At 30.7% G+C, this 24,250-nt stretch overlaps 1 protein-coding gene across 1 annotated transcript in view; it reads right to left on the reverse strand.

Moving 5' to 3' along the window:
• tyn (trynity) overlaps positions 1–23,980 on the reverse strand; it is an 82,310-nt gene extending 58,330 nt beyond the window's left edge. Inside the window, exons 1-3 of the mRNA XM_088263727.1 lie at positions 23,764–23,980; positions 4,173–4,245; positions 3,589–3,721 (exon numbers count right to left, since the gene is read on the reverse strand). Coding sequence (XP_088119853.1) covers positions 3,589–3,721; positions 4,173–4,233 — 194 coding nt within the window. The 5' untranslated portion in view covers positions 4,234–4,245; positions 23,764–23,980. The remainder of the gene's footprint in view (positions 1–3,588; positions 3,722–4,172; positions 4,246–23,763) is intronic.
• Between the last annotated feature and the right edge of the window lie 270 nt (positions 23,981–24,250).

Genomic DNA, 24,250 nt, shown 5'->3' on the forward strand with positions numbered 1-24,250 from the left:
TCATATTTAGTTACGTTTATATAATAAAACATAATTACATTTTTTCACTTATTTAATTCGACCGGTGACCGGGATTCATCGTTACCGATACCATCTGACTAGTGGGAGGATAGACAAAATACAAGGCAGATTTTAAAAATCATGATTTTTTTATAATTTTTAAACATATGTTGAAAATAGTCATTCAAAAAAAAAATTAAAAAAAAATACTAAGTGAAAATAGTTTGAATAAACTTAAGTACTGTAAAACGGGGCTACTTGAACTTTGATGTGTTACTTGAGCCCAGTACAATTTTTTTTTAAATCTGTATTTGGTCTACAATAATGATTGTATCGACTTGATTCATTGTTTCCCTGACAGGTGACACTTATTGTTACTATACGATACTTCGATCGATACCACGATCTAAATATTTTTTTGTACTGAGCTCAAGTAACACATCAAGTAGCCCCGTTCTACGGTTGTGTATTATAATAATTATTACATATTATATTTAGGGTTTTTAAATAGGATTTGATATAATTATTATTGAAGAAATGGATTTTGGGATGCATATTTGAATACCGTTTTTAATTTAGTTACGTTTGTATAAATTTTTGTCCAAATCAAATACAGAGCGTTGATTTTACATAGAAAAATTATGATTTTAACTAGATAAAGAGAACACTGATTAAAGAAAACACTTGTTTTTTACCACTTGAGTTTTATTATAGACTACATGTTTCAGAAGTTAAACTTCCATCATTCAGGTCTGTATAATAACATATAATATTAGTTATTATACAGACCTGAATGATGGAAGTTTAACTTCTGAAACATGTAGTCTTTAATAAAACTCAAGTGGTAAAAAACAAGTGTTTTCTTTAATCATTGTAACATGTTTTACCACAAAGTTAATGCCAAAACAATAAATAAAGATAAAGAGAACATTTGATATGAATTTTATTGCTTGGACTATTTATCCAGACATAAGATAAATCACCTCATTATTCATCATTATAAAAAGATTATTATTAAAAGAAAAAAAAAGTCGAAGATTGTTTATTTAAGATCGGGTTCCCTTCACGAAAAACGGTTTGTAAATCATTCATTCGATTAAAGGGTCGGTATGAAATTCGGTTATTTTGGTTTGATTAATGGAGGTCTAACTAATAACTAGCCCGCGTTGGTAGATCGTACAAAGATTTATTCATATTTAAGCCATAAATTACTAATTTTACTTTTATTATAACGATTTTGAAATACTGAGAGCGAAGAATATTTTTTATTTTTTTTTTTATTTCTTTATTTGAACTTTTTGTACAATATGTGTGTTCATTGGCGGGCTTATTGCTATAAAGCAATATCCTCCAACCAACCAAAAAAAACAGACTAGTGTGAACGATCTAGGCTTGTACCTTTTGATGTCTGTTAAAAATTAGTGGGGAGATAATGCTTGAACAGGTTAAGACAAGGATGAGAAAAAGGAAAAACAAAGAAACATAAGAGAGCATAATTACAAATTAAGAATTTAAACAGGGTAACATGAATAGAAAAACAAAATGACGATAGTAAATAATAATAATAATAGATAATAGATAATATTTTTAATATATTATATGTTTTTAAATATTATTTATTGATTCGGCATTAACTTAGTCGAATGACATGATTATTTTAATTAAATTAAACACTTGAATAATCCACTGAATGGAGTTTTATTTTTATTTACGACTAGTTTCGAAAACGACAATTGTTTTCATCTTCTGGTACAAATTAAAACTAACGAATAAAAATATATTTAGGTGTATATATAGGTTAATAAAAATACCTATATTTATTAACCTATATATACACCCCTACCTATATTTATTAACCTTAATATATACCTAAATATTTTTTTACTCGTTAGTTTTAATTTGTACCAGAAGATGAAAACAATGTCGATCCGTCGCGGTGCCCTATGCACCATAAGTTGTGGATGGAGGTCAGAGATAAGTTAACTTGTGTCATTTTCTAGTATGCAAATTAATCGAAACGCCTCTTATTGGTAGACAAGTGGTTTATCTAATAATACATGCAACTTACAGTTAATGCTAGCGGTTTGCGAATCGCAAACTGGTTTCAATCCAAGATGTTGTGTTCGATTCCCGGTTAGCATAATCTAGATACAATATTCTGATAATTTAGAATCCTACCGTCTCTTCGTATGGTTCATTACACGATAGTATAATAATTGCTAAATCGCCTCTGTAACACGTTTGAGACAGGCCCGGATTAGATTCAAGGATAAATAGGCCCAAAATTGTAACAAAATATAAGACAGACTTTTTTCAGAATCTCAAATCTCCTAGAGTTATTCGCCGATTTCTATGAAATTTTGACACAATGTTGCGTTTAAGGCGAGATAGTCAATAGCCCGCAACTTAATTTTCTTTAAACCCAGGTAGCATTTGACGTTATATTGTTTTTGTTGCTAAAAACATTGTTTTGGTATAGAAAAAAAATAGTTTTTCTTCAAAATAAATACATGGTTTTAAAAAGAAAAGAGTTATTGAAAGGTAAGGAGTCAATTTAAAAAAATATGTATTTACGCAAAATTCTATATATATATATATATATATATATATATATATATATATATATATATATATATATATATATATATATATATATATATATATATATATATATATATATATATATATATATATATATATATATATATATATATATATATATATATATATATATATATATACATAATATTTTCATTGGTTCACATTTTCATTGTAAATAAAACGCCTTTCTTAATTTTATCGACAATGAATATCTCTATTTATATTATTTTCTTATTTCACCTTAGGAACCTCATTGGTATATGGTTTTGCCGCACCGAGAGATCACATATCGACTGCATTAAGTGTACACTCTTTTTTTTGCCAACTCCACGATTCACTTCCAAGGTACAAGATACATCAAGGTACAGATTGGATTTATCATTTTTCTTCTTTCTTCTTTTCTTTCATTATTATTATTTTTATTGCATTTCACAATATAAAATAAATGCAATTACAAAACAAGTATACATAATATAATACAAAAAAGATCCCACAAAGGCAAGGCCTGTGTGTGGGTATACATTATATTTTAGGTTATAGTAAAGGGCACTGGCAAGAATACAATGGAAGTTATCAGAAATAAAATAAGATTAAAAGTCTTAATATAAACTACAAATATTTAATTTTAATAGAAAACAAAAATTCAAAAAGATGAAATAAGTTAGAAAATATGTGCTGCATGAGTTATACGTTTAAAAGAAAAAAGGAACTTAGATCTGTTTTTTCAATACATAATTTAAGCAAAATTTTAAATCGAAACAAACTTAGGTAATTAATGTATAACATATGGTCTATGTGGAATGAATTAAACAGTTTTGGAGCTATGAAAAATGTGTGTCTTTCCGCGAGTCTGGATTTACAAAAAGAGATTTCTAGTTAATTATTTTATTCTTTGGCTAGATCTATTAATATTTTTAGGATATAAATGATTATTTATTATCTACCTAAAAAGATGCAATTTCAAATAATTAACAATTAAGTTCCTACCTAAAGGCGGCCGCCTGACAATCGGGCTCCTCCCTGCACCAGCCCTGGCACTCGTACAAGCTTAGGTTCTTTACCGTGTAATACGTACTTCCGGGGTAATCGAAATCTGTCAGTTTCTCAAAGGCCACCCGAGCTGAAATAAACAAAGAAAAATTGAATGATACAAACACAATTTAAAAAATAAAATACTAGTTTTTAACAGGGCTATTTTATTTGTTTAAAACGTTATTTTTCTTCCTCTGCAAACCTTGATTATATGGTATATAGGGCACCACATCGCATAAATGCACTGTTATATCGATCACTAATTACATGAAGGCAAGGTGATTGGTCTTGCGGTTCAAGTACCAGTCCAGAGTGAACCTGTGTATACATTCAAAATACAATTTTGACAAATTTGAATCAGCTAATTTCCATTTCTACACATAATTTCATCAACATCGTTAATTCTTGCTGTTTTAAAAGAGTTTTCACCTGTTGATAAGAACATCTGTTGTTCTCGAAACTAATCGTGCATACATAAATAAACTCAAAAGTGTAGACCACTTTTGAGACGCGATTTATTATACTTAAATCATATTTACCTTCAGTTGAAGCCACTGTGAAAAGCACCAACAGCACTAGTCGCTGCATTATCTCCCTCATTTTATATTATATCTGAAAATAAATAAAAACAATATTTTAATTTTTTTTAAACAAAATATTCACGTATAATAAGCATATCGCTGAAAACGGTTTCTCAGGTTTCGTGCTTGACCGACCGTTGATCTGCCAAAAGAAAAGAAAATTTATTTGTAATGATGAAATCCATAAAACATGAAAAAAGCTCAATCTTTCAGGTGGCATTTTCAGGACGTATCCCAGGAGTACATAAACTATTGTGGGTTAATTTGGCACAACTGCTCAGGCACTTGCTAACAAGGACTTGGAGAATGTGCGTTTGTAGGAATTAAAATAATCATGCATATCCCGTCCCTTTTCACTAAGTGTCAGGTGCTAGAACCCGTTAGATCTGGCACTGACCCTTAATTATGTTAACGTTTTAACTACGTAGTTAAGATAATTAAAAAATCACTACATGTCTTTTATTTGGAATGGTTTTGGAATTTAGAAGTAGAAGTTTAAAAGGTTTAAAGTATTATTTTTTGACATCTCATCAAAGATGAGGAAGAATATGGAAATCTTGTCATTTACGGGGCTGACGACCGTCAAAGGCTGATTTAAGTGATCATTTTACACACGTTAACATTCACCAATTGTACCCATTATTGACAAACACACTACTCAAATTTTGGAAGTTCTATATGTATGTATGAACCAATTTCGAAACGTTGTTCTTGAATCACTAGAACTTCACAAGAGACATCTATTGGTGAGATGAAAAGCGTTTTTTTAGCAGAATCTCTTTTGCCCATGCCTAGTATACATAAACAATAAAGATATATGCTGAAAACTAACAACATAAATATTGTTCACGTTATAAGGCCACACCTTTTATTATGACCAACTTCATTTTTTTTGTATTATGTAATTTGATAATTAAATATTCGAGCATTTGACGAATTTCTCTCTGTTCTTGTTACAAACGAAACAGCTGAATTAAATGTGAAAAATATCTCACGTTTTTCAGGAAAACTTTGAAAATTACATGTCAAGTTATGAAACTTAACATATTTTTTTTTAACATTTCAACAAATCTACATGTATGTGTGTAAAGTTAAAAATCTTCTTCATCTGAAGAAGATTTTTAACTTTACACACGTGTAACATTTACCAATTCTAGCCATTATGAACAACCACGCTACTCAAATTCTTGGAAGTTCTATATATGGTTTAAGTGATCACTTTACACACGTGAAACATTCACCAATTGTACCCATTATTGACAAACGCACAACTCAAATATTTGGAAGTTCTATATGTAAACCAATTTCGAAACATTGTTCTTGAATCACTAAAACTTCACTAGAGACATCTAAGTGTAAAATACTAAAAAGGTCAAAGAGCCGCATGCGGCTCCCGAACCACACTTTGCCGACCTATGGTCTAGAACTTAAACTTTCTTATACACTTGCTACTGCCATATACTGCTGTGTATATGTATGTTAGAAAGTAGGATGAAACAAACCACTCGCCCAAGAAATAATTAATTAAATTACCTGTCATTAATATGAATTGATAGATAAAGATAAGGTTAATAGCTAGCCGTCGGGACACCAGCGCTATTTACAATGTGAAATACAGTAAACCGATTAAGATGAGCATTTTACGCGTATTTTATAGTATCGATATTTTAGTAAGGTATGGAAATGTAATCCGGTTCCGCGCTGTAACTGTAACTTTGGACTGCAACTGTAGTTTGGCTCAATGTTAGCAACATTGGTTTATTGTTAGCAACCTTATTTACGGTGCTGTTTGCGGGACATGCGCTGATGAGATAATTGAGGGTTATATTCTTGATAATTTTATAGACTTCCATCTATATAATTTGATGACTTTGAGGCGATACAACGGATGATGAGAATTTTGTATATTTTTTTATATTTAAAAAAGAAATATTTGTTTTTTTTTTTATAATTTATACAAATATTTCTATTTCATTCTATTTCTGTGAGCTTAAGCGGCTCATTATTATAAATAGGTATCAAATTGTGGTAGAGTAAGTTCGAACCGAGAAACTCTAACTCAAGAGTCCGCGACACTTACCACGGGACCACAACCCGACACTAATTTATTTATTTTATATAGTTACAAGTTTTTTTTTGTATTTTAATTATTTTGCTAGACATTTATACTTTTGAAAGTTTTAAAATTAATTGGATAATATATCCAAAATTAAACAAGGTTATTGGATTAAATTCTACTTTTATTTACATATATATCGCTCACTCCTTTCAAGAACGTCATAAATCAAAAAACTTGATTTTTCAGGAGAACGTATTTAAAGTTTGAAAATATAATACAATGTTTCAAAAATAAATATCAAGCCACTTATCGAACTTTTTACTGTGCAACAAATCTTTTTACGTAAAACCTGAAGGTTTTTTTTCATTTGAAAAATATTAAGTAGGTATATTTAAAAAAATAATTAAACAACTCATTTTCTTCAAAATGCAAAAACAACACTTTCTGCTCTGTAGCGGGTAAATATTAAGTTGAAAATTTGCCGCTTTTGCTGGGTATGGTACATTTTCTGAATATGAATATGAATTTTCTGAATCATGAATATGAATTTTCTGAATCATGAATATGGTACATTTTCTGGGCATTCCGAAAACATGCATAACTGAAAATAGACGATTTTTGATTGATGACGTTCTTGAAAGGAGTGAGCGATATGATGATATGTGACGCATTTCGTCTTATTAAGACATATCAACCAATATTATCAAATAAAAATTCAAAATGGTATTTTACCAAGTGTCTGCAGTTACAATAAATAGTTAAAATTAGTTATCAATTAAGTGGATCAGATCTGGGTTTTTTACTTTAAATCTGGCAAGATTCAAACGATCACTGAATGAGTAGTCTTCGGCGTATCTGTTTTCAATAGATTTATATTATCCACTGACACTTCGTGATGGAATTGCATTTTTAATTTATTATTAGATTAAAACCAATATTTTTAGCTTTTCCACTTTTTTATTTGACCAGCGACCGGGTTTCGTCGTTACCGACATCATCAAACTGGTAGACAGACATCATATGACCAGTCTGATGATGTCGGTAACGACGAAACCCGGTCGCTGGTCAAATAAAAAAGTGGAAAAGCTAAAAATATTGGTTTTAATCTAATAATAAATTAAAATGTATCTGTTTTCGTATTTTAGTACTTTTTTACTGATTGTCTTAATCTTGTGCTTGGAGAGCGACTTACACTAATTGTTTACTGTTTATGGTTATGAGTGAAATAATTTAGAAGTGATATTATTACTATAACACAAAGTTATCAATGTTTTTAATAAAATATGTATTATTTATTTTTATTTGTTTAATTGTATTTTTTATTATTTTAACATGCATACAAGGCATAATTAATTTTTTGTAGAATTGTCTTCTTCTTCTAGGTGTAGGCCTTGTGGCCTGTTTTTAAGAGGGATTAGCCTCCTGCGATGTCGATTCCCAGCTATCGATCCATCTCTTTGGTGGTCTGCTCGGGAGTCGTCTACCATGTGGTTGGTCGTACAGTGCGATGTGGGGGGAGTCTGGATGGTCCCATTCTCCTCACATGCGCATACCATTGTCTCCTGCGTTGCCTTCCCCACCTAACGACATCTTCGATCTCGCGTATATCCCTGTTCCTGGCGTTTCTTATCCTATCTCGAAGGTTCTTGAGTGATATGCTTCTAAGAGTCTTCATTTTCTGACACTCTAAGTATTGTAATGTCTTGAAAAAATATATTTGTGGGAAGTTTATTATGCAAAATATTTCTATAGTTCAATTTGAAGTAAAAAATCAGTAGTTAATTAATGGTTTTTGATCCCGGAATCACCAACATTAAAGCCTAACGAGCTTACCACTACACTTAGGAGACGTTCAATATTAGCTTGAGATAATTACCCTTATTTTTAGATTGAAATGAATTACAAAAATCAATGTGCACAAAAAGCGATGTTGTATTTTGCGAAAATGGCGCTGGATAAATTATTATTATTATTAAAACAAGACGCACCATTTGAAAGGGTATTACCCTGTTTTTTTCTGTTACCCCTCGCCAGGGGATACCCGTGCAAAGTGGTCACACTGGTAAAAAAAACTATTGCTTTGTGTAATAAATTGCTAAATTTATTATTTAGTCCGCCTAGTGTTATGGTCAGCATGCTCGGCTGCCGTACTGGAGGTCCCGGGTTCGATTCCCAGGGGGGGGGGTCAAACAAATATTTGTGATTTTTTCACTCAAATATGTTTTCAATATTACCCTGGACTAGAACCTGAAGGGCTGATCACCTTTAGTTCATAACAGCACAGAATTATACAAAAAATTGCAGTAAAATCTGCATGTCTTGTGTATTTTTTGCCTCGTATGTATTGTGACTTAAAACATGAATAGTAAACTTTAAACATAAAGACTCACAAGTAGGAATAGGCTATAAAACTTATAAAGTTAGAGCCTAAGTAATAAATAACATGGTAAGCGGTGTTGCATAAGCTGTAGCTAGATTTCATGGATATCGTAGCTAGAAAATTTAATTTCCGAAATTTGAGTAGTCTGATTGTCAATTATAGGTACAATGGTAAATTTTACACTTGTTCAATATAAAGAGGTCAGTCTTGCAAAAAGTCTAGGTTGATTTTAAACAAAAATTACATTAAAAAAACACTTTTTCATTTTGACCCCCCTAGGAATCGAGGCTAGAACCTTCAGTACCGTAATCAAACGTTCTAATCCTTACACTATGAAAACATTATTGTCTATATTATAAACTTCACTTAAGGTGGGATAATCGATAGCCCGGAAATAATTTGCTTTAAACCCAGGTAATATTGAAGGTAATTGAAAATTTTGCTCAAAACACCGTTTTTGTTTTTGAAATAAGTTTTCCTTCGAAATAAATATATGGTTTTGAAAAAAAAGTTATTGAAAGGTAACTTGTTTAAAAAATAATAAAAAAAGGTTTTTTTTAATATTTATTTTAACAAAAAAATCTAATTCCAACGCATAAAAATTTAATTATTTAGCCGATTTTTTTGTTTTAACTATTGTTTTTTGGTGTATTATTTCTAACTTTTAGGATCTTTTTATACAGTCATATTTTTCGATTGAATTTTGGCATCTAGTTCTCGAAAAATTGCTTAATATTTACGATACAAATTCTCGTTTTAAATACGCCTTCATGTTTTGTAAAATCGCGTATTAATTACAAATAAACGTACCTTAGAATAAATCAGATAATTTTTATCTTAAAACGCCCTTTTTGTATTGAAAAAACGAGTTTTTCTTCGAAATGTACATTTGAAATTACTGATAGATACTGAATTGTATATTTGAGGGTACGCCCTTAATCTATCGCTTTGCCTTGCGTTCCTCGCCTTTGATTATTAATGACTTCACGTCTGGTCGATGAACCAGTGTATTTTTTAGCAAGTTCAAGGCCGCGTTTGCATAAAAACCAAGGCTGTATAAAGAGTTAATTGCTCGACAAACAAGAGCCTATTTTTTGCAACGTAAGTACGAGTATTGTTTGGTAAGATTGAAAGTTAATGCTCTTTTTTATCGTAAGTAAGTCTAAAAAATATAGGTTTTCACTTATGCATACGCAGATCGAACTTAATAGCTATTTAATAGTACGATGCTGGATAAATATTGTATTTTTTTAAGCACATAATTACGATGCTTTTTTATATTGTAGCTTACCATAATATTATGGTTACAAGACAAGTTTTATGTCTACCTAACTATCAAAGTCTAAAACAAACATAGAGTCTATACCTGACAGAGTCGCAAAATTGTATAATGCATCTCTTTCAAAAATTTTATCTGTATAAAAATGTCAATATTATTGATTACTTTTAAACAAGTTTAAATAATCTAAAAAAATGGAAATAAGTCAAGCAATCAATACGGCTGTCCAAACTCAAAATACAGTAAGGGACATTTTTTTGTGGTAACATTTTTTGCATTTTTGGACTAAGTAGATTCTACTTAGTCCAAAAATGCAAAAAAAAAGTACAACAAAAAAAATGTCCCTTACTGTGTTTTAAGTTTGGGCAGCGGAATAAAGACTTACCCATAATAAATAACCAACTATATTTAAAAATATTCCCATTGTGATTCATTTGTCTTCTTTCTCTCATTCAAAATTTTATTTTTATATAAACGACAAATCGCAACAATTTTATTTTAATGACCTGATGATGGAATGATTTTCTAAAACCGGTAATCACGAATAAGTGTATATAAAAATGGTTTTACACAAAGTAAACAATGGATGGTAGGGAGAGTGTTTTATTACCATACCACAAAGTTATCAATGCTTTTAATAAACAAAATATAATGTATAGGGGTTTGAAAAGTATGACGAAAGGCCTGAATGTACCATAATGCCGTTTCTCCGCAGGGGTAGGCAGAGAGAACAGAACGCATCATCAATTTGTCTTTGCAAACAATATTCGCCTCTTTCATATTCATGCATACCCTCTGGCGATTATTATTAGAAGATATTTATTTAAATCATTTTATTTTATATTATAATGTAATAAAACAACAGTAATATAGATTTTTCCACTTATATTTTATTTGATCAGTGACCGGGTTTCGTCCTTAGCGACATCTCCAGTCTGATGATATCGATAAAGACGAAACCCAGTCACTGGTTCAATAAAATAAAAGTGGTAAATAAACTATATACATAGTTGTTGTTTCATTATATAAAATGCAGTCCAACAAGAAATGTCTTTAGAATAAGAATAGGTCTTTAGCCTTGTAAATGCCAGATTTCCATATTTTCATCGCAACAAAAACAACGCTTTCTTTTATATTGGTATTACTTAATTAATTTTACTTTTAAATATGCAAATAAAACACTTGTATATGACAACTTTTAAGTTTGTTAATGTAAATACGACCAGTTTCGAGAACAGCTGTGGTTCAATAAAGAAGTTATGTAAATTTTTTTTTTTAAATACTAACAACATTTTGAGTGTGTCCAAATACTTGTTCACAAATCTGGATTATCTCCAATTATAGGAGTTGGTTATCATATTATTTTTTAGATCTCAAAATAAATTAAGAAGAATTAGGAAGTCTGGGCATTTACGCGGCTTACGACCGTCAAAGGCTGGTTTAACATTTGCCATGATAACTTGAAAAGTTCTTCCTCTTTACATGAAGATTTTGAATAAAAATAAATAAATAAACAAATATTAAAGATCGTCACAAAATATTTATTTTTACGAAAAAAAATTACAACTCTTTTTTGTCGGTTAAATGACAATATTTTGTAGATGGGTACTGAATGATATTTAGTAAAATGGAGTTAGGAGACTTTCCAGTTGAGGTCAGATAAATGCAGAAAACCGTTTGAATTTAAATTCAGAACATGGAACTAGTTCTGAATGTGCAATGGCGCGAAGCGCTAGAGAAACGGAACTTTGCCTTAGAATAATGCGTTCCGTTTACTAATAGAAATAAGGTCACCCTATTGCTTCCGACGATTCAGAACCATATCATTCACTGATATAATATATTAATAATGTAAACACGACTAGTTTCGAGAAAATTATAAATAAAACACATCGCTCACTCCTTTCAACATATAAAAAATCGTGAATTTTCAGTTGTGCTTGTTTTTGGAATGCCCAGAAAATGTACTATATCCCAGCAAAAGCGACATATTTTTAACCTAATATTTACCCGCTACAGGGCACAAAGTGTTGTTTTTGCATTTCGAAGAAAAGGTATTGTTTAATTATTTTTTTAAATGTACTAAATATTTTTAAAATAGAGAAAAACCAGGTTTTACCTTAAAAGATCTGTTGCACAGTAAAAAGTTCAATAAGTGGCTTGATATTTATTTTTAATACATTTCATTATATTTTTAATCTTTAAAAACGATGTCCTGAAAATCGAGTTTTTTGATATATGACGTTGTTGAAAGGAGTGAGCGACATGTTTAAGACCACTTTTGAGATCATTAATATAAACACTACAACGTTTTGAGTGTGTCCAAATCTTCACAAATCTGTGATTACTATAATCTCTAATTATAAGAGCTTTTTTTCTTTCATCTCAGCAATAGATGTCTCTAGTAAAATTCTAGTGATTGAAGCACTATGTTTCGAAATTGAACCATATATATAGTTACAATAATTTAAGTAGTTGATCGAATAGTGAATATTATACGTTTAAAAAGTGATCACTTAAATCAAGTTATGACGGTCGTAAGCCCCGTCAATGTCCAGACATCCATATTTTTCTTCATCTACGTTTCGATATCAAAAACCAATAAAAGAAACCAATTTTTCAATAAAAGAAAGAAAGAAGACATATCCGTTTAGTAATTAATCTCAGTAATTGATTAGGCAGTCACTTTGTGGTAAAATCTATCCATTTTTTATTAATGTTTCACTTAGTATATACCACTATTTCTTAAAATCTACTGTGACACGTGTTTCAAACATACGGTGTTTGAAAATGATGCGGAATGCATCGAAACATGTGTCACAGTAGATTTTAAGAAATAGTGGTATTTACTAAGTTACGGACCCTTATCCGCACCCTATGGTGCATAGGGCAATGCATCATATAAACGCAGTGTTATCTTGATCATTAACACATGAAAGAAAGGTGATCAGCCCTCCTCTTCAGGTACCAGTCCAGGGTTATATTGAATAAATATTACAGTGAAAAATCACTAATATTTATTTGACCCCCCCTGGGAATCGAACCCGGGACCTCCAGTATGATGACCAAGCGTGCTGACCATTACACTACCGAGGCGGCGAAACAATTTACTTAGTAAAACATTGATTAAAAATAATTATTTATCGTCTAAGTACACTTTGACACAACTCGCGAGGCGCGTAATTAAACTCACAGAACGCGTTAAATCGCTCAAAATACCAGGAGCACAGGCCGAAAAGGAGATTTGTGACTGGAACGGTACATAATAACCGAATTACATTATATTGCCCTCGAATCTGGTACGTTTCTGATGACAAGCGCAAATGAAGGTCGCGCGCAAATCGAGGTCAGGTCATCATCTCGGCTAGCGGTAAGCGCGGAGCCGCGGTACGTCTGTTTACCTGTCACGATATGCAGCTAAATTTTCAGAGGAATTTTAAGAATAACGGTGAATCTGTACCAACACGTATTCTGTAAATTTCCGAACAGCATCGGTAAGACACGGCTGTCTCTGTTGGCGTTTAACCCATTCATACCTCGAGTTATTTTTGTAAATAAAATATAATATATGTATTAATTTTAAATCAAACCCAGATTTTTTTAGTCTACTAAGTTGTATTTTATTAACAAAAACACATAAAAAATTCTATTGTGACAGTTGTTTCGCCTTGTTAGGGCATTATCAAACCATTCGTTTGATAATGCCCTAACAAGGCGAAACAACTGTCACAATAAAATTTTTTATGTGTTTTTGTTAATAAAATACAACTTAGTAGACCCAAAAAATCTGTGTTTGATTTAAAATTAATACATAAATTAAAATGGAGTTCTACAAATTAAACGCCAAATCAATAAATAAAAATATAATATTTTTAAAAAGTATTCAATGAAAATATTTAATGGTATAATTCAGTGGTCGGCAACCTACTACCCGGTGTTAGAAAATGATCGAAATCAACATCCATCAAAACACGTTTTGCAATAGATTTTAAGAAGAATTGTCGGTACTTATTAAGTGAAATTAAAAATAATAAATGAATAAATAAAAAATACTCGTAAATAAACAAAAAAAATCGGTTAGGTAGAGAATAATGTTTGCAAAGTCAGAGTGGGCGGTGATCTTTCTCTCTGCCTACCCCTGCAGAAGGTGGCGTGATGGTTAGTTAGTTAGGTCAAATAAATCAAAACATTCTTCTTATCTATTTTGTATATTAAAAGCATTGTTAACTTTGTGGTGTGTTGTAAAAACATCGCGTAAATTCAATTTCAGAATTTAAAAACATCTAAGGTGCCTTAATAATAATATTTTTATGAATTTGCTAATCGCCTTATATCTGAACCATAGTAGCCAATGGTAGCCAATTTGAACAATATATATCACATGTATACTTTATGACAAAATAATATGTTTTCTCTTTTTAAGTATATAATTGGTTCGAAAAGCACTTATCTAAAAAAGAATGAACATATAAAAACAAGGAATTATGCATTAGCCTGAAATATTGTAATTATTATCGCTTTATAGTTAGGAAGTGACATAGTCCACATATCGATATGGTCCGCGAAATCATTGCCGAGGTTTTTTGCATTCGGTGTATAGGAGCATTGAATCCAGACAATTAATTATATTTAAATAATAATAAAACCCTTATCCGCATCCCAATGGTGCATAGGGCACTATGTCATAAAAACGCAGTGTTATCTTGATCGTTTACACATGAAGGAAAGGTGATCAGCCCTCCGCTTCAGGTACCAGTCCATGGTAATATTGAATAAATATTACAGTGAAAAAATCACTTATATTTATTTTACCCCCCTTGGGAATCGAACCCGGGACCTCCAGAACGGTAGCCGAGCGTGCTGACTTTATTTAAATAATTTATATAAAATAATTTATGTAAATATAATAAATTGTACTTAAATAATTTATTTTAATATTATTCATTATGTTCAAAGATTTCTTGAAAATGTCGGGACTCAAAGCGTTGACCCACAAAACTGAGTAAGTACAGTAAAAACGTTTGCTTTTTGTTGCCAAGTCGGATTCAATGAAAATATAATTGAATAGAAGAACGTCACATAATATATTTTACCAACCGAATCGAATTCGGTAGTTTTCTTTCTTCACAAAGCATTCGTGATGTTCCCAAAGAAACATTTCCATTCTTGCCTTGTAATTTCAAAGACATTTTTTCTACTTCAATTATTTGGGATGGAGTTGATGTTTTCAACTCGACATTTTTGATGGGAGTTTTAGTACTCGTACAATTCAATTATAGTAGTCTTCTTCGTCTATTTTTCGACTGTGATGACTATTTTCGATAAGAGAATCATCTCCAATACAATATATTGTATGAATTGGGAAACGTTAACTTTTTTTTGAAAGTGAAGTATTTTTGATTTTATCATTTACTAAAATTCTTTAATTTCAAACAATTTTTGTGAGCCTATGCGACTCATTATTGAAAATAGGTATCGAATTGTGGTCGAGTGGGTTCGAACCGAGAAACTCTGACTCAAGAGTCCGCGAGACTAACTACCCGACACAAACAAAACTTGTTCAACAAGAGCTCATGTGTCTTTCGAAATTGTCGGGTTGTGGTCCCGTGGTTTGTGTCGCAGACTCTTAAGTCGAGTTTCTGGGTTCGAAGCACTACAGAGTCTATAAGAAAGATGGACCATTAAATTTTTGAGATGTCGACTTTGGGAGAATAAAAGAGGCGTCGAAAGACCCCGAAAAAGATGGTCCGACGACATAGTCGCTGTGGGGGGTAGAAACTGGCTGCAAACAGCAACCGACCGAAGGGAATGGAAGGATACAGAAGAGGCTTTTATCAAATAGTGAAGGCTAGAGAAAAAGAAGAAGAAGATGCAGTCTTAAGATTGGCCTAAAAGGAGGATATACGGAGCATATTTTGTATCCACACCATCCTCTTCTGGATACAAAATATTTTAACATGTTTTGTATTTTATTAAAATTAAACACTTGAATATACCACTTTATCGAATTTTATTTTTATTTATAACTAGTTTCGAAAACGACTGTTGTTTTCATCTTCTGGTACAAATTAAAACTAACGAACAAAAATATATTTAGGTGTATATATAGGTTAATAAATATAGATAGGGGGTTTATATTATCCACTGACACTTCTTGATGGAATTGCATTTTTAATTTATTATTAGATTAAAACAAATATTTTTGGCTTTTCCACTTTTTTATTTGACCAGCGACCGGGTTTCGTCGTTGCCGACATCATCCGACTGGTGATGTCGGTAACGACGAAACCCGGTCGCTGGTCAAATAAAAAAGTGGAAAAGCTAAAAATATTGGTTTTAATCTAATAATAAATTAGATAGGGGGGTTAAGGAACAAGATTTTTTGTAAAAGGAAACATTGATAATAATGGTGACGTATTTTGAAACAGTATATTATTAATTATATACTTACTAATAATAATATACTGTTTCAAAATACGTCACCATTATTATCAATGTTTCCTTTTACAAAAAATCTTGTTCCTTAATCCCCCCCCTTCCCTATATTTATTAACCTATATATACCCCTAAATATATTTTTGTTCGTCAGTTTTAATTTGTACCAGAAGATGAAAACAACAGTGGTTTTTGAAACTAGTCGTAAATAAAAATAAAACTCGATAAAGTGGTATATTGAAGTGTTTAATTTTAATAAAATAATCATGTCATTCCACAAAGTTAAAGCCGAATCAATAAATAATATCTTTTGTATGTTAAAGACATTGATAATTTATTTAATGGGCAAACAAATTTCACATGTTAATAAAACTGGTCTTTGTTTAGATAATCTATAAAAATTAAAAATAAGTAAAGTAATCAATAAAGACTTACCAATAATAAATAACTGGCTAAATTTAACTTTGAAAATATTCCCATTGTGATTCATTGGTCGTCTTTCTCTCTTTCAAAAATTTAATTTTTATACAAATGCCAAATCGTATATTTTAATGACTTGATAATGGAATAATATTCCGAAACCGGTAGTTGGAATAATATTCCGAAAGTGTTTAAAAACTGTTATTATACAAATTAAATAATGGATGACAAGGAGAGTGTTTTACTTTAATATCATTCCAGATATATTGCAGAACGCGTCAATCTTGGTTGGTTGCCATATGGCAGAGTCTGTCGGTCATATATAACGATTGTACACGTTTTTAAACTTATCTCTTTTAATACTTAAGCTTCCACCAAGTAATTGATTTCAAATATGCTCTGAACATAAGGCAAGCGATGTTCTCATCTTCCCACTGGTGCAATTCAATCAATAAAGCCGCTTCCTGCCAGGCACTTTATTGCCCAAAGCTAGAGCGATCAGTTCGACACTTTTATCAATTTGCGTAAAGCTTCACGTCATTGCAAACATCGTAACTGTAAATCAATACCTATATCCTACCATCATCCAGTTTAAAGTATCATTTATGAAGCAAATTACGGTTGCTGTGTATCAATATGTATGTACTTGAAATCAATGTCAAATTTATTGTTAAGGTTTACCATATTTTCAACGAAAAAAAAAGGAATATATGTACACATATCACTCACTCTTTTAAAAAATGGCATAAAAAAAACTTGATTTTCAGGAGATCGTTTTTAAAGTTTAAGAATATAATAAAATGTTTTAAAAATAAATATCAAGACACTTATTAAACTTTTTACTGTACAACAGATCTTTTTAGGTAACACCTGAATGTTTTTTCTCAATTTGAAAAATATTTAGTATATTAAAAAAATAATAATAATCAGTACGTTTTTTCAAAATTCAAAAACAACACTTTCTGCCCCGTAGCGGGTAAATATTTGAAGAAAAAAGTTTGCTTATAAAATCACATGTGAATATGTACTTTTTAAATTTTAATTTAAATTATGTATGGACAATATCTATTTGATTTTACACAGATATTTAAACTAATAAAATAACCATCACACCGATTCCCCGTAGGGGTAGAATAGAATGCAACGACAATCTGTCTGCGCAATATTCACCTCTTCCACATTTATCCATCATTCAGTACATACACGCTTATTAATCCGACTTCTGACCTGAATGTTCTCAAGTATTTGAAATACTTGATCATGCTTAGTTTTCCTCGGTCTTCCTCTGCTTCTATTACCAACCACATACTCTCACACAAATATTTAACTTTGCAAAACAAGGAAAAAAAAAAAGAATTTCTGAATAACTGCTAAAACGCGGACACAGTTACATAGCAACTTAACTTTTTTTAAACTCAGGTAACATTTGACGTAATTTAATTTTTTCTTAAAATAGCGTTCACGTATTGAACAAAAAAGTTTTACTTCCATATAAATATGTAGTTTTGAAAAGAGTTTTTGAACGGTAAGGAGTTTATAAAAACCTAAAAATATTTGTTCAATGCAAAACCAAAAAACAAAATATTCGAATAAATATATTTTTCAAATCGGGTGTGTAATGACGTGCGGCGCCAGGGCTAACTCTTGGGCGTTGCCGAATGAATTCTGTGATTGCGAGTACGACCTTAAATCTCGCAAGATTTACAGCAAAGAAATCGAGATCTAATCTTTAGTTTACAACACAGCACATAAGAGACGGTGGTCCATTAAAACCATCGTTTGTTTTTATGGATAGAGAAGAACGGCTTTTCATTATTTTTTAGTTCACGAGTTGGAATCAACTAATAGTTGAGAGGAGATGAACCGGTCATGAAGAATGAAAAGTATAAAACAAAATTAAATGTATTTCAATAGAAGAGCGGTAATGATTTCAAGGAATTTGTTGTTCAATATGTTGGATGGATTGACAACATGTTAAGTGTCTCCAAATAATAGTTGACAAATTTTGGTTATCTCAAATTATAAAAGTTAGTTTTCATTTATTTTTTTACATCTCACCAATAGATGTCTATAGTAAAAAAAAAATGAAATATGTATAAATATATATATATATATATATATATATATATATATATATATATATATATATATATATATATATATATATATATATATATATATATATATATATATATATACATATATATATATATATATATATATATATATATATATATATATATATATATATATATATATATATATATATATATATATACATTCGTCTGAGGGAGCGCATTTCAACAGCATTCACTCTGCTTTCATCCTTCCTTTGCCAGTATATATATATATATATATATATATATATATATATATATATATATATATATATATATATATATATATATATATATATATATATATATAAAATGGCTGGTTTAAGTGATCAAAGATGCCTCTAGTAAAAATTTTAGTGATTCATGTTCAATGTTACGAAATTGGATCATTTATATAGAACTTCCAAAAATTTGAGAAGTGTGGCTGTCAATCATGAGTAGAATTGCTGAATGTTACACGTGTGTAAAGTGATCAATAAACCAACCTATGACGGTCGTAAGCCTCGTAAATGCCCAGACTTCTATATTCTTCTTAATCTGAGTTGAGATTTCGAAAAAACAATATTGTGTCTGTTGTGAACTCATATGTACTATGTTTAATCAAAATATTTATGAGTTCAAAAATTGAGTAACGTGGTTGTCAAACGTAGGTAGAATTGGTGAATGTTACACATGTGTAAAGTGATCACTTGTATGACATTCATAATCCTTGTAAATGCCCAGACTTCCATATTCTTCTTCATGTTGAGATGTCAAAAATTTTTAGCATATTAGGAGCTAGAAAAATGCAATCAAATTTGTGCACTAATTGACGTGATTATTTTAAAGGATCGAATCCAAAAACCGAATTATTTTTAAGTAGTCGTTATTTATTCCGGTTACTTTTATTTCTTTCATCATGTTTATGTAAAAGTTATCTAAAGAGATGTGATTGTCGACTCTTTCCTTAGCGGATTGCTAATCGTCAACTGTTTGCAGATAATTGACGCAAGACGCTAAACCAGATTCCAATGTAAAGATAAAAAAATATTTCATGCTGTCTTATATAATTGTTGCAAGGCCATAGACTACTATGTAATATATACCCGTCAAACGACTATGATGTGCATAGACCATACATAGAAAATTGAGAAAGAAATATGAGAGTTGCATTTATTATTTACCTTGCTTATTATGTACAAGGTTTATAGATCATTAAGGAAACGCTTATTTTTATACCACTTGAGTTTATTGATGACTACTAGTTTCGGAAATTTATAAAATTTAACAACTTTATTTTTACCACTTTTTTATTATAAGTATACTTTAACCTACCGGTTTCGACAAGAACCTTGTCATCATCAGGGTTTATTAAATTCCAAAACATTAAAATATTCCCAGGGGGGTTCAAATAAATATTTGTGATTTTTTCACTGCAATATTTATTCAATACTACCCTGGACTTGTACCTGAAGCGGAGGGTTGATCACCTTTCCTTCATGTGTAAACGATCAAGATAACACTGCGTTATATGACGCAGTGCCCTATGCACCATTGGGGTGCGGATAAAGGTTTTATTATTATTAATTAATTACATTTCCTTGCCAAAAACTTCCATATACTCCGTAAATAATCCTAAATGTTATTTTTATTATGTATTGCGTAGCAACCCCAAATAACAACTAATGGAATCACCCAAAAACATTCAATAAATGTCTCACCAATAGATGTCTCTAGTGAATTTCTAGTGATTCAAGAACAATGTTTCTAAATGGGTTCAAATATATAGAATTTCCAAGAATTTGAGTAGTGTGGTTGTCAATAATGGGTAGAATCGGTGAATTTTACACTATGCAAAGTGATCACTTAAACCAGGCTATGACGGTCGACATCCCCGTAAATTCCCAGACTTTCATGTTCTTCTTCATCTTTGATGAGATGTCAAAAAATAATAGAAAAATAACTCCTATAATTGGAGATAATCCAATTTTGTGAACAGTATTTAAACACACTCATAATGTTGTAAATAACTGATTTCAATGCAACATTCACTCTGTTCCCAGCATTCACTTTCCAAACATACGAAATCATCTACCTGTTCCATAATTTCCCCATTTACTACTATTTTATTGCAATAGTTTAGAGACTAGAAGGAATGTGTATTTGATGAGGCATTTTTATCCATTGTTGCGCGGTATGATCGATAATCCTGAAATTGTCCGGAACATTGGTCTGTATGTTCCCGATAGTTACCTAAGATTGTTTCCCATTCCTATATACAGGATCAACCTGCCGATGGTTATGCCTTTAGGAAGAGCAACCGCTATGTTGAACAATATATCTTTGGATATTGGTCTGTTCCATGTGTCTGAAGGAGTTTTCCGAAGCGGGATTCTTCTGCACCTTTAGCAATAGTTTTTGCATAATTTCGATTTTAACTAACTAACTAACTAACCATCACCCCGCTTCCCCGCAGGGGTAGGCAGAGAGAATAGAGCGCCACACCACTCTGTCCTTGCAAACATTCTTCGCCTCTTCCACGTTCATGCATTTCCTCATACATTTCGATTTTTGTATGTATTTAATGTATACTATTTAATTTTTTTAGTTTGTAATGTATATGTTAATTGAAAATGTACACCGAGATCTCATCTCTTCATTTCATCTATTCATCTCTTTCAAAAACATAACTCTACATTTGTCGAGAAAATGCTATCTCACTTTATTTTATATTTTGTATATTAAAACCATTGATAACTTTGTGGTATGGTAAAAAAACACTCTCCTTATCATCTATTGTTAACTTTGTGTAACACCGCTTTTTTAACTTTTATTTGTGACTACTGGTTTTGGAAAATTATTCCATCATCAGGTCATTAAAATAATATTTTATTTTATTTCGTTTATCTACATATGTATGTAAATAAAAATGTACCTGTTACTTTTTAAATTAGCAGTTAAGTTAAAATTATATTTTTCTTTTATGTTTATTTTAAATTTAAGTCTTACTTGGTAAATTCACAATGTCTTAAAATATGTTGTGACACGTGTTCCGATGTATTCCGCATCATTTTCAAACACCGCAGAACGTATTGAAACACGTGTCTCAATAGATTTTACGAAAAAGTGGTATTTATTTAGTTAAAACTAATTTATAATTGATATATCGCTCACTCCTTTCAACAACGCCATAAATCAGAAATCGTCAATTTTTAGTTGTGCATGTTTTCGAAATGCCCAGAAAATGTACTATATCCCAGCAAAAGCGGCATATTTTTAATTGAATATTTACCCGCTACAGGGCAGAAAGTGTTGTTTTTGCATTTTGAAGAAAAGGTATTGTTTAATTACTTTTTTGAATATACTTAATATTTTTCAAATGGATAAAAAAAACCTTCAGGTTTTACCTAAAAAGATATGTTGCACAGTAAAAAGTTCAATAAGTGGCTTGATATTTATTTTCAATACATTTTGTTATATTTTTAAACTTTAAAAACGATCTCCTGAAAAATTAAGTTTTTTTGATAAATGATGTTGATAGGAGTGAGCGATTTGCATTGTATATTATCACAAAGTGACTGCCAAATGTACTAATTAAATTGTTAAATTTAATCTCATTCAATTTCTACTCATACATGTTTCTAGCTTTAAGTAAAAAAAAAAATACATGTGTTCTAGTTGTACCTAGCCACGCATTGCAGTGGCCGCATTGCAGTGGCTCAGTCTGATAAAAATGTAAAGAAATAAAAAAAAACGTATATTCCTCATATATTTGATTGCACAATGATGTGAAACTGTGAAGATATTTTTTTAAATCAACGAAATTCGGAATATTTTAGAATTATGACAAACGAATATTAACTTTATATAAATACGGATATATTATATATACATGAGCGTACTCTAATACAATGTTGTGACAAAATTTCTAAACAATCAGTGAATTACTTATGTTTTGAATATTGAAAGCATTAACTTTGTGGATCATATTGATATATTATTTCGAGAAATAAAAATACTTTGTGTTCTGATCCACTCACATTGTGATGTGAGTGGATTAGAACACAAAGTATTTTTATTTCTCGAAATAATATAATTACTTTTGGCTTTGAAATTCGGGTGACTAAGATTCTAGATTTTGAACAAATGAACATTTATATTTTATTTATACTTACGTATTGGAAAAAAACACGAGCGTATAAGAATAAAACGTTGTGTCAAAAATTCAAAGCAATTTCTTAACTGTTTAATTTCACAATGCCTGTGAAATAATGAAAATATTAAAAATCGATGAAATTTTAGGAGATTTAAGATTTTGAACAAACGAACATTTACATTTTAATTTAAAAAGATAAATATTATTATTTAAAAAATATATTTCTTCTTTTAAATTATTTACAACATTTTCAGTATGTCCAAATTTTTGTCCCTTACGACTTTTTTTAACATTATTTTGACATCTCAAAAAATGTTTTAAAAAATCTGCTTAACAAAACCTTTCCTCATCCCAACATCGATGGCTGTTGTGAACTCACACGTACTATGTGACGAGATTGATCAATATATCTAGAAATTCCAAAAAAATTGGGTGGTGTCATTGTCAATCAAGGGTAGACTTGGTGATTGTTACACGTGTGTAAAGTGATCACTAAACCAAGCCTATGACAGGTCGTGAGCCCTGTAAATGCTCAGACTTCCATATTTTTTTCATCTATGAGATATCAAAAAATAATATGAAAAACAACTCCTATAATCTTAGATAATTAAAATACGTGGACAAGTATTTGGACACACTCAAAATGTTGTAAATTATAAATAAGTAGGTAAAGTAGTACATCAAAAAAATCCTCACTTATGTTGATATATCAAAAAAATCTTACCTTTTTGCTTACGGCGTCTCAAAAACACAATAAAATTTAAAATTTCCAAACCCAAAGCGCACTGTTGGACCCTCGAGTTACGCGAACTCGTTATACGAACAACTGTTATGCGATCTATGGGGGATAGAGTCGTTCTGACGCGATCCGTGGTGCGTCACGCGACCGAACCACTTGCCGGACGAGAGGGTACTGAGTTGGTTGAGTCGCTGTCGACTCTACTGACTCTACTGGAGGTTATTGAAAGAGGTAGCGGAGGAGATTCCGTTATTCCGACTATTTTAATTCCTCGACGTTGTTGGTACATCAATGGAGGGAAACTGTTGAGACCGGGCTAAAAAAAACCCAGACAATATGTTTTAGTTTAAAAACAAGTCTGAAAAACAGATAATAAAAATAACAAACCAGAAAACACAGAGAATAATGTAAAATTCTAAAAAAACCCCAGACAATATAGCATGTTTTAGTTTAAAAACAAGTCTGAAAAACA

This window comes from Brachycentrus maculatus, unplaced genomic scaffold (genome assembly GCF_059751285.1).
Source record: "Brachycentrus maculatus isolate JH-2025_06_01 unplaced genomic scaffold, ASM5975128v1 h1tg000202l, whole genome shotgun sequence".
Lineage (NCBI taxonomy): Eukaryota > Metazoa > Arthropoda > Insecta > Trichoptera > Brachycentridae > Brachycentrus > Brachycentrus maculatus.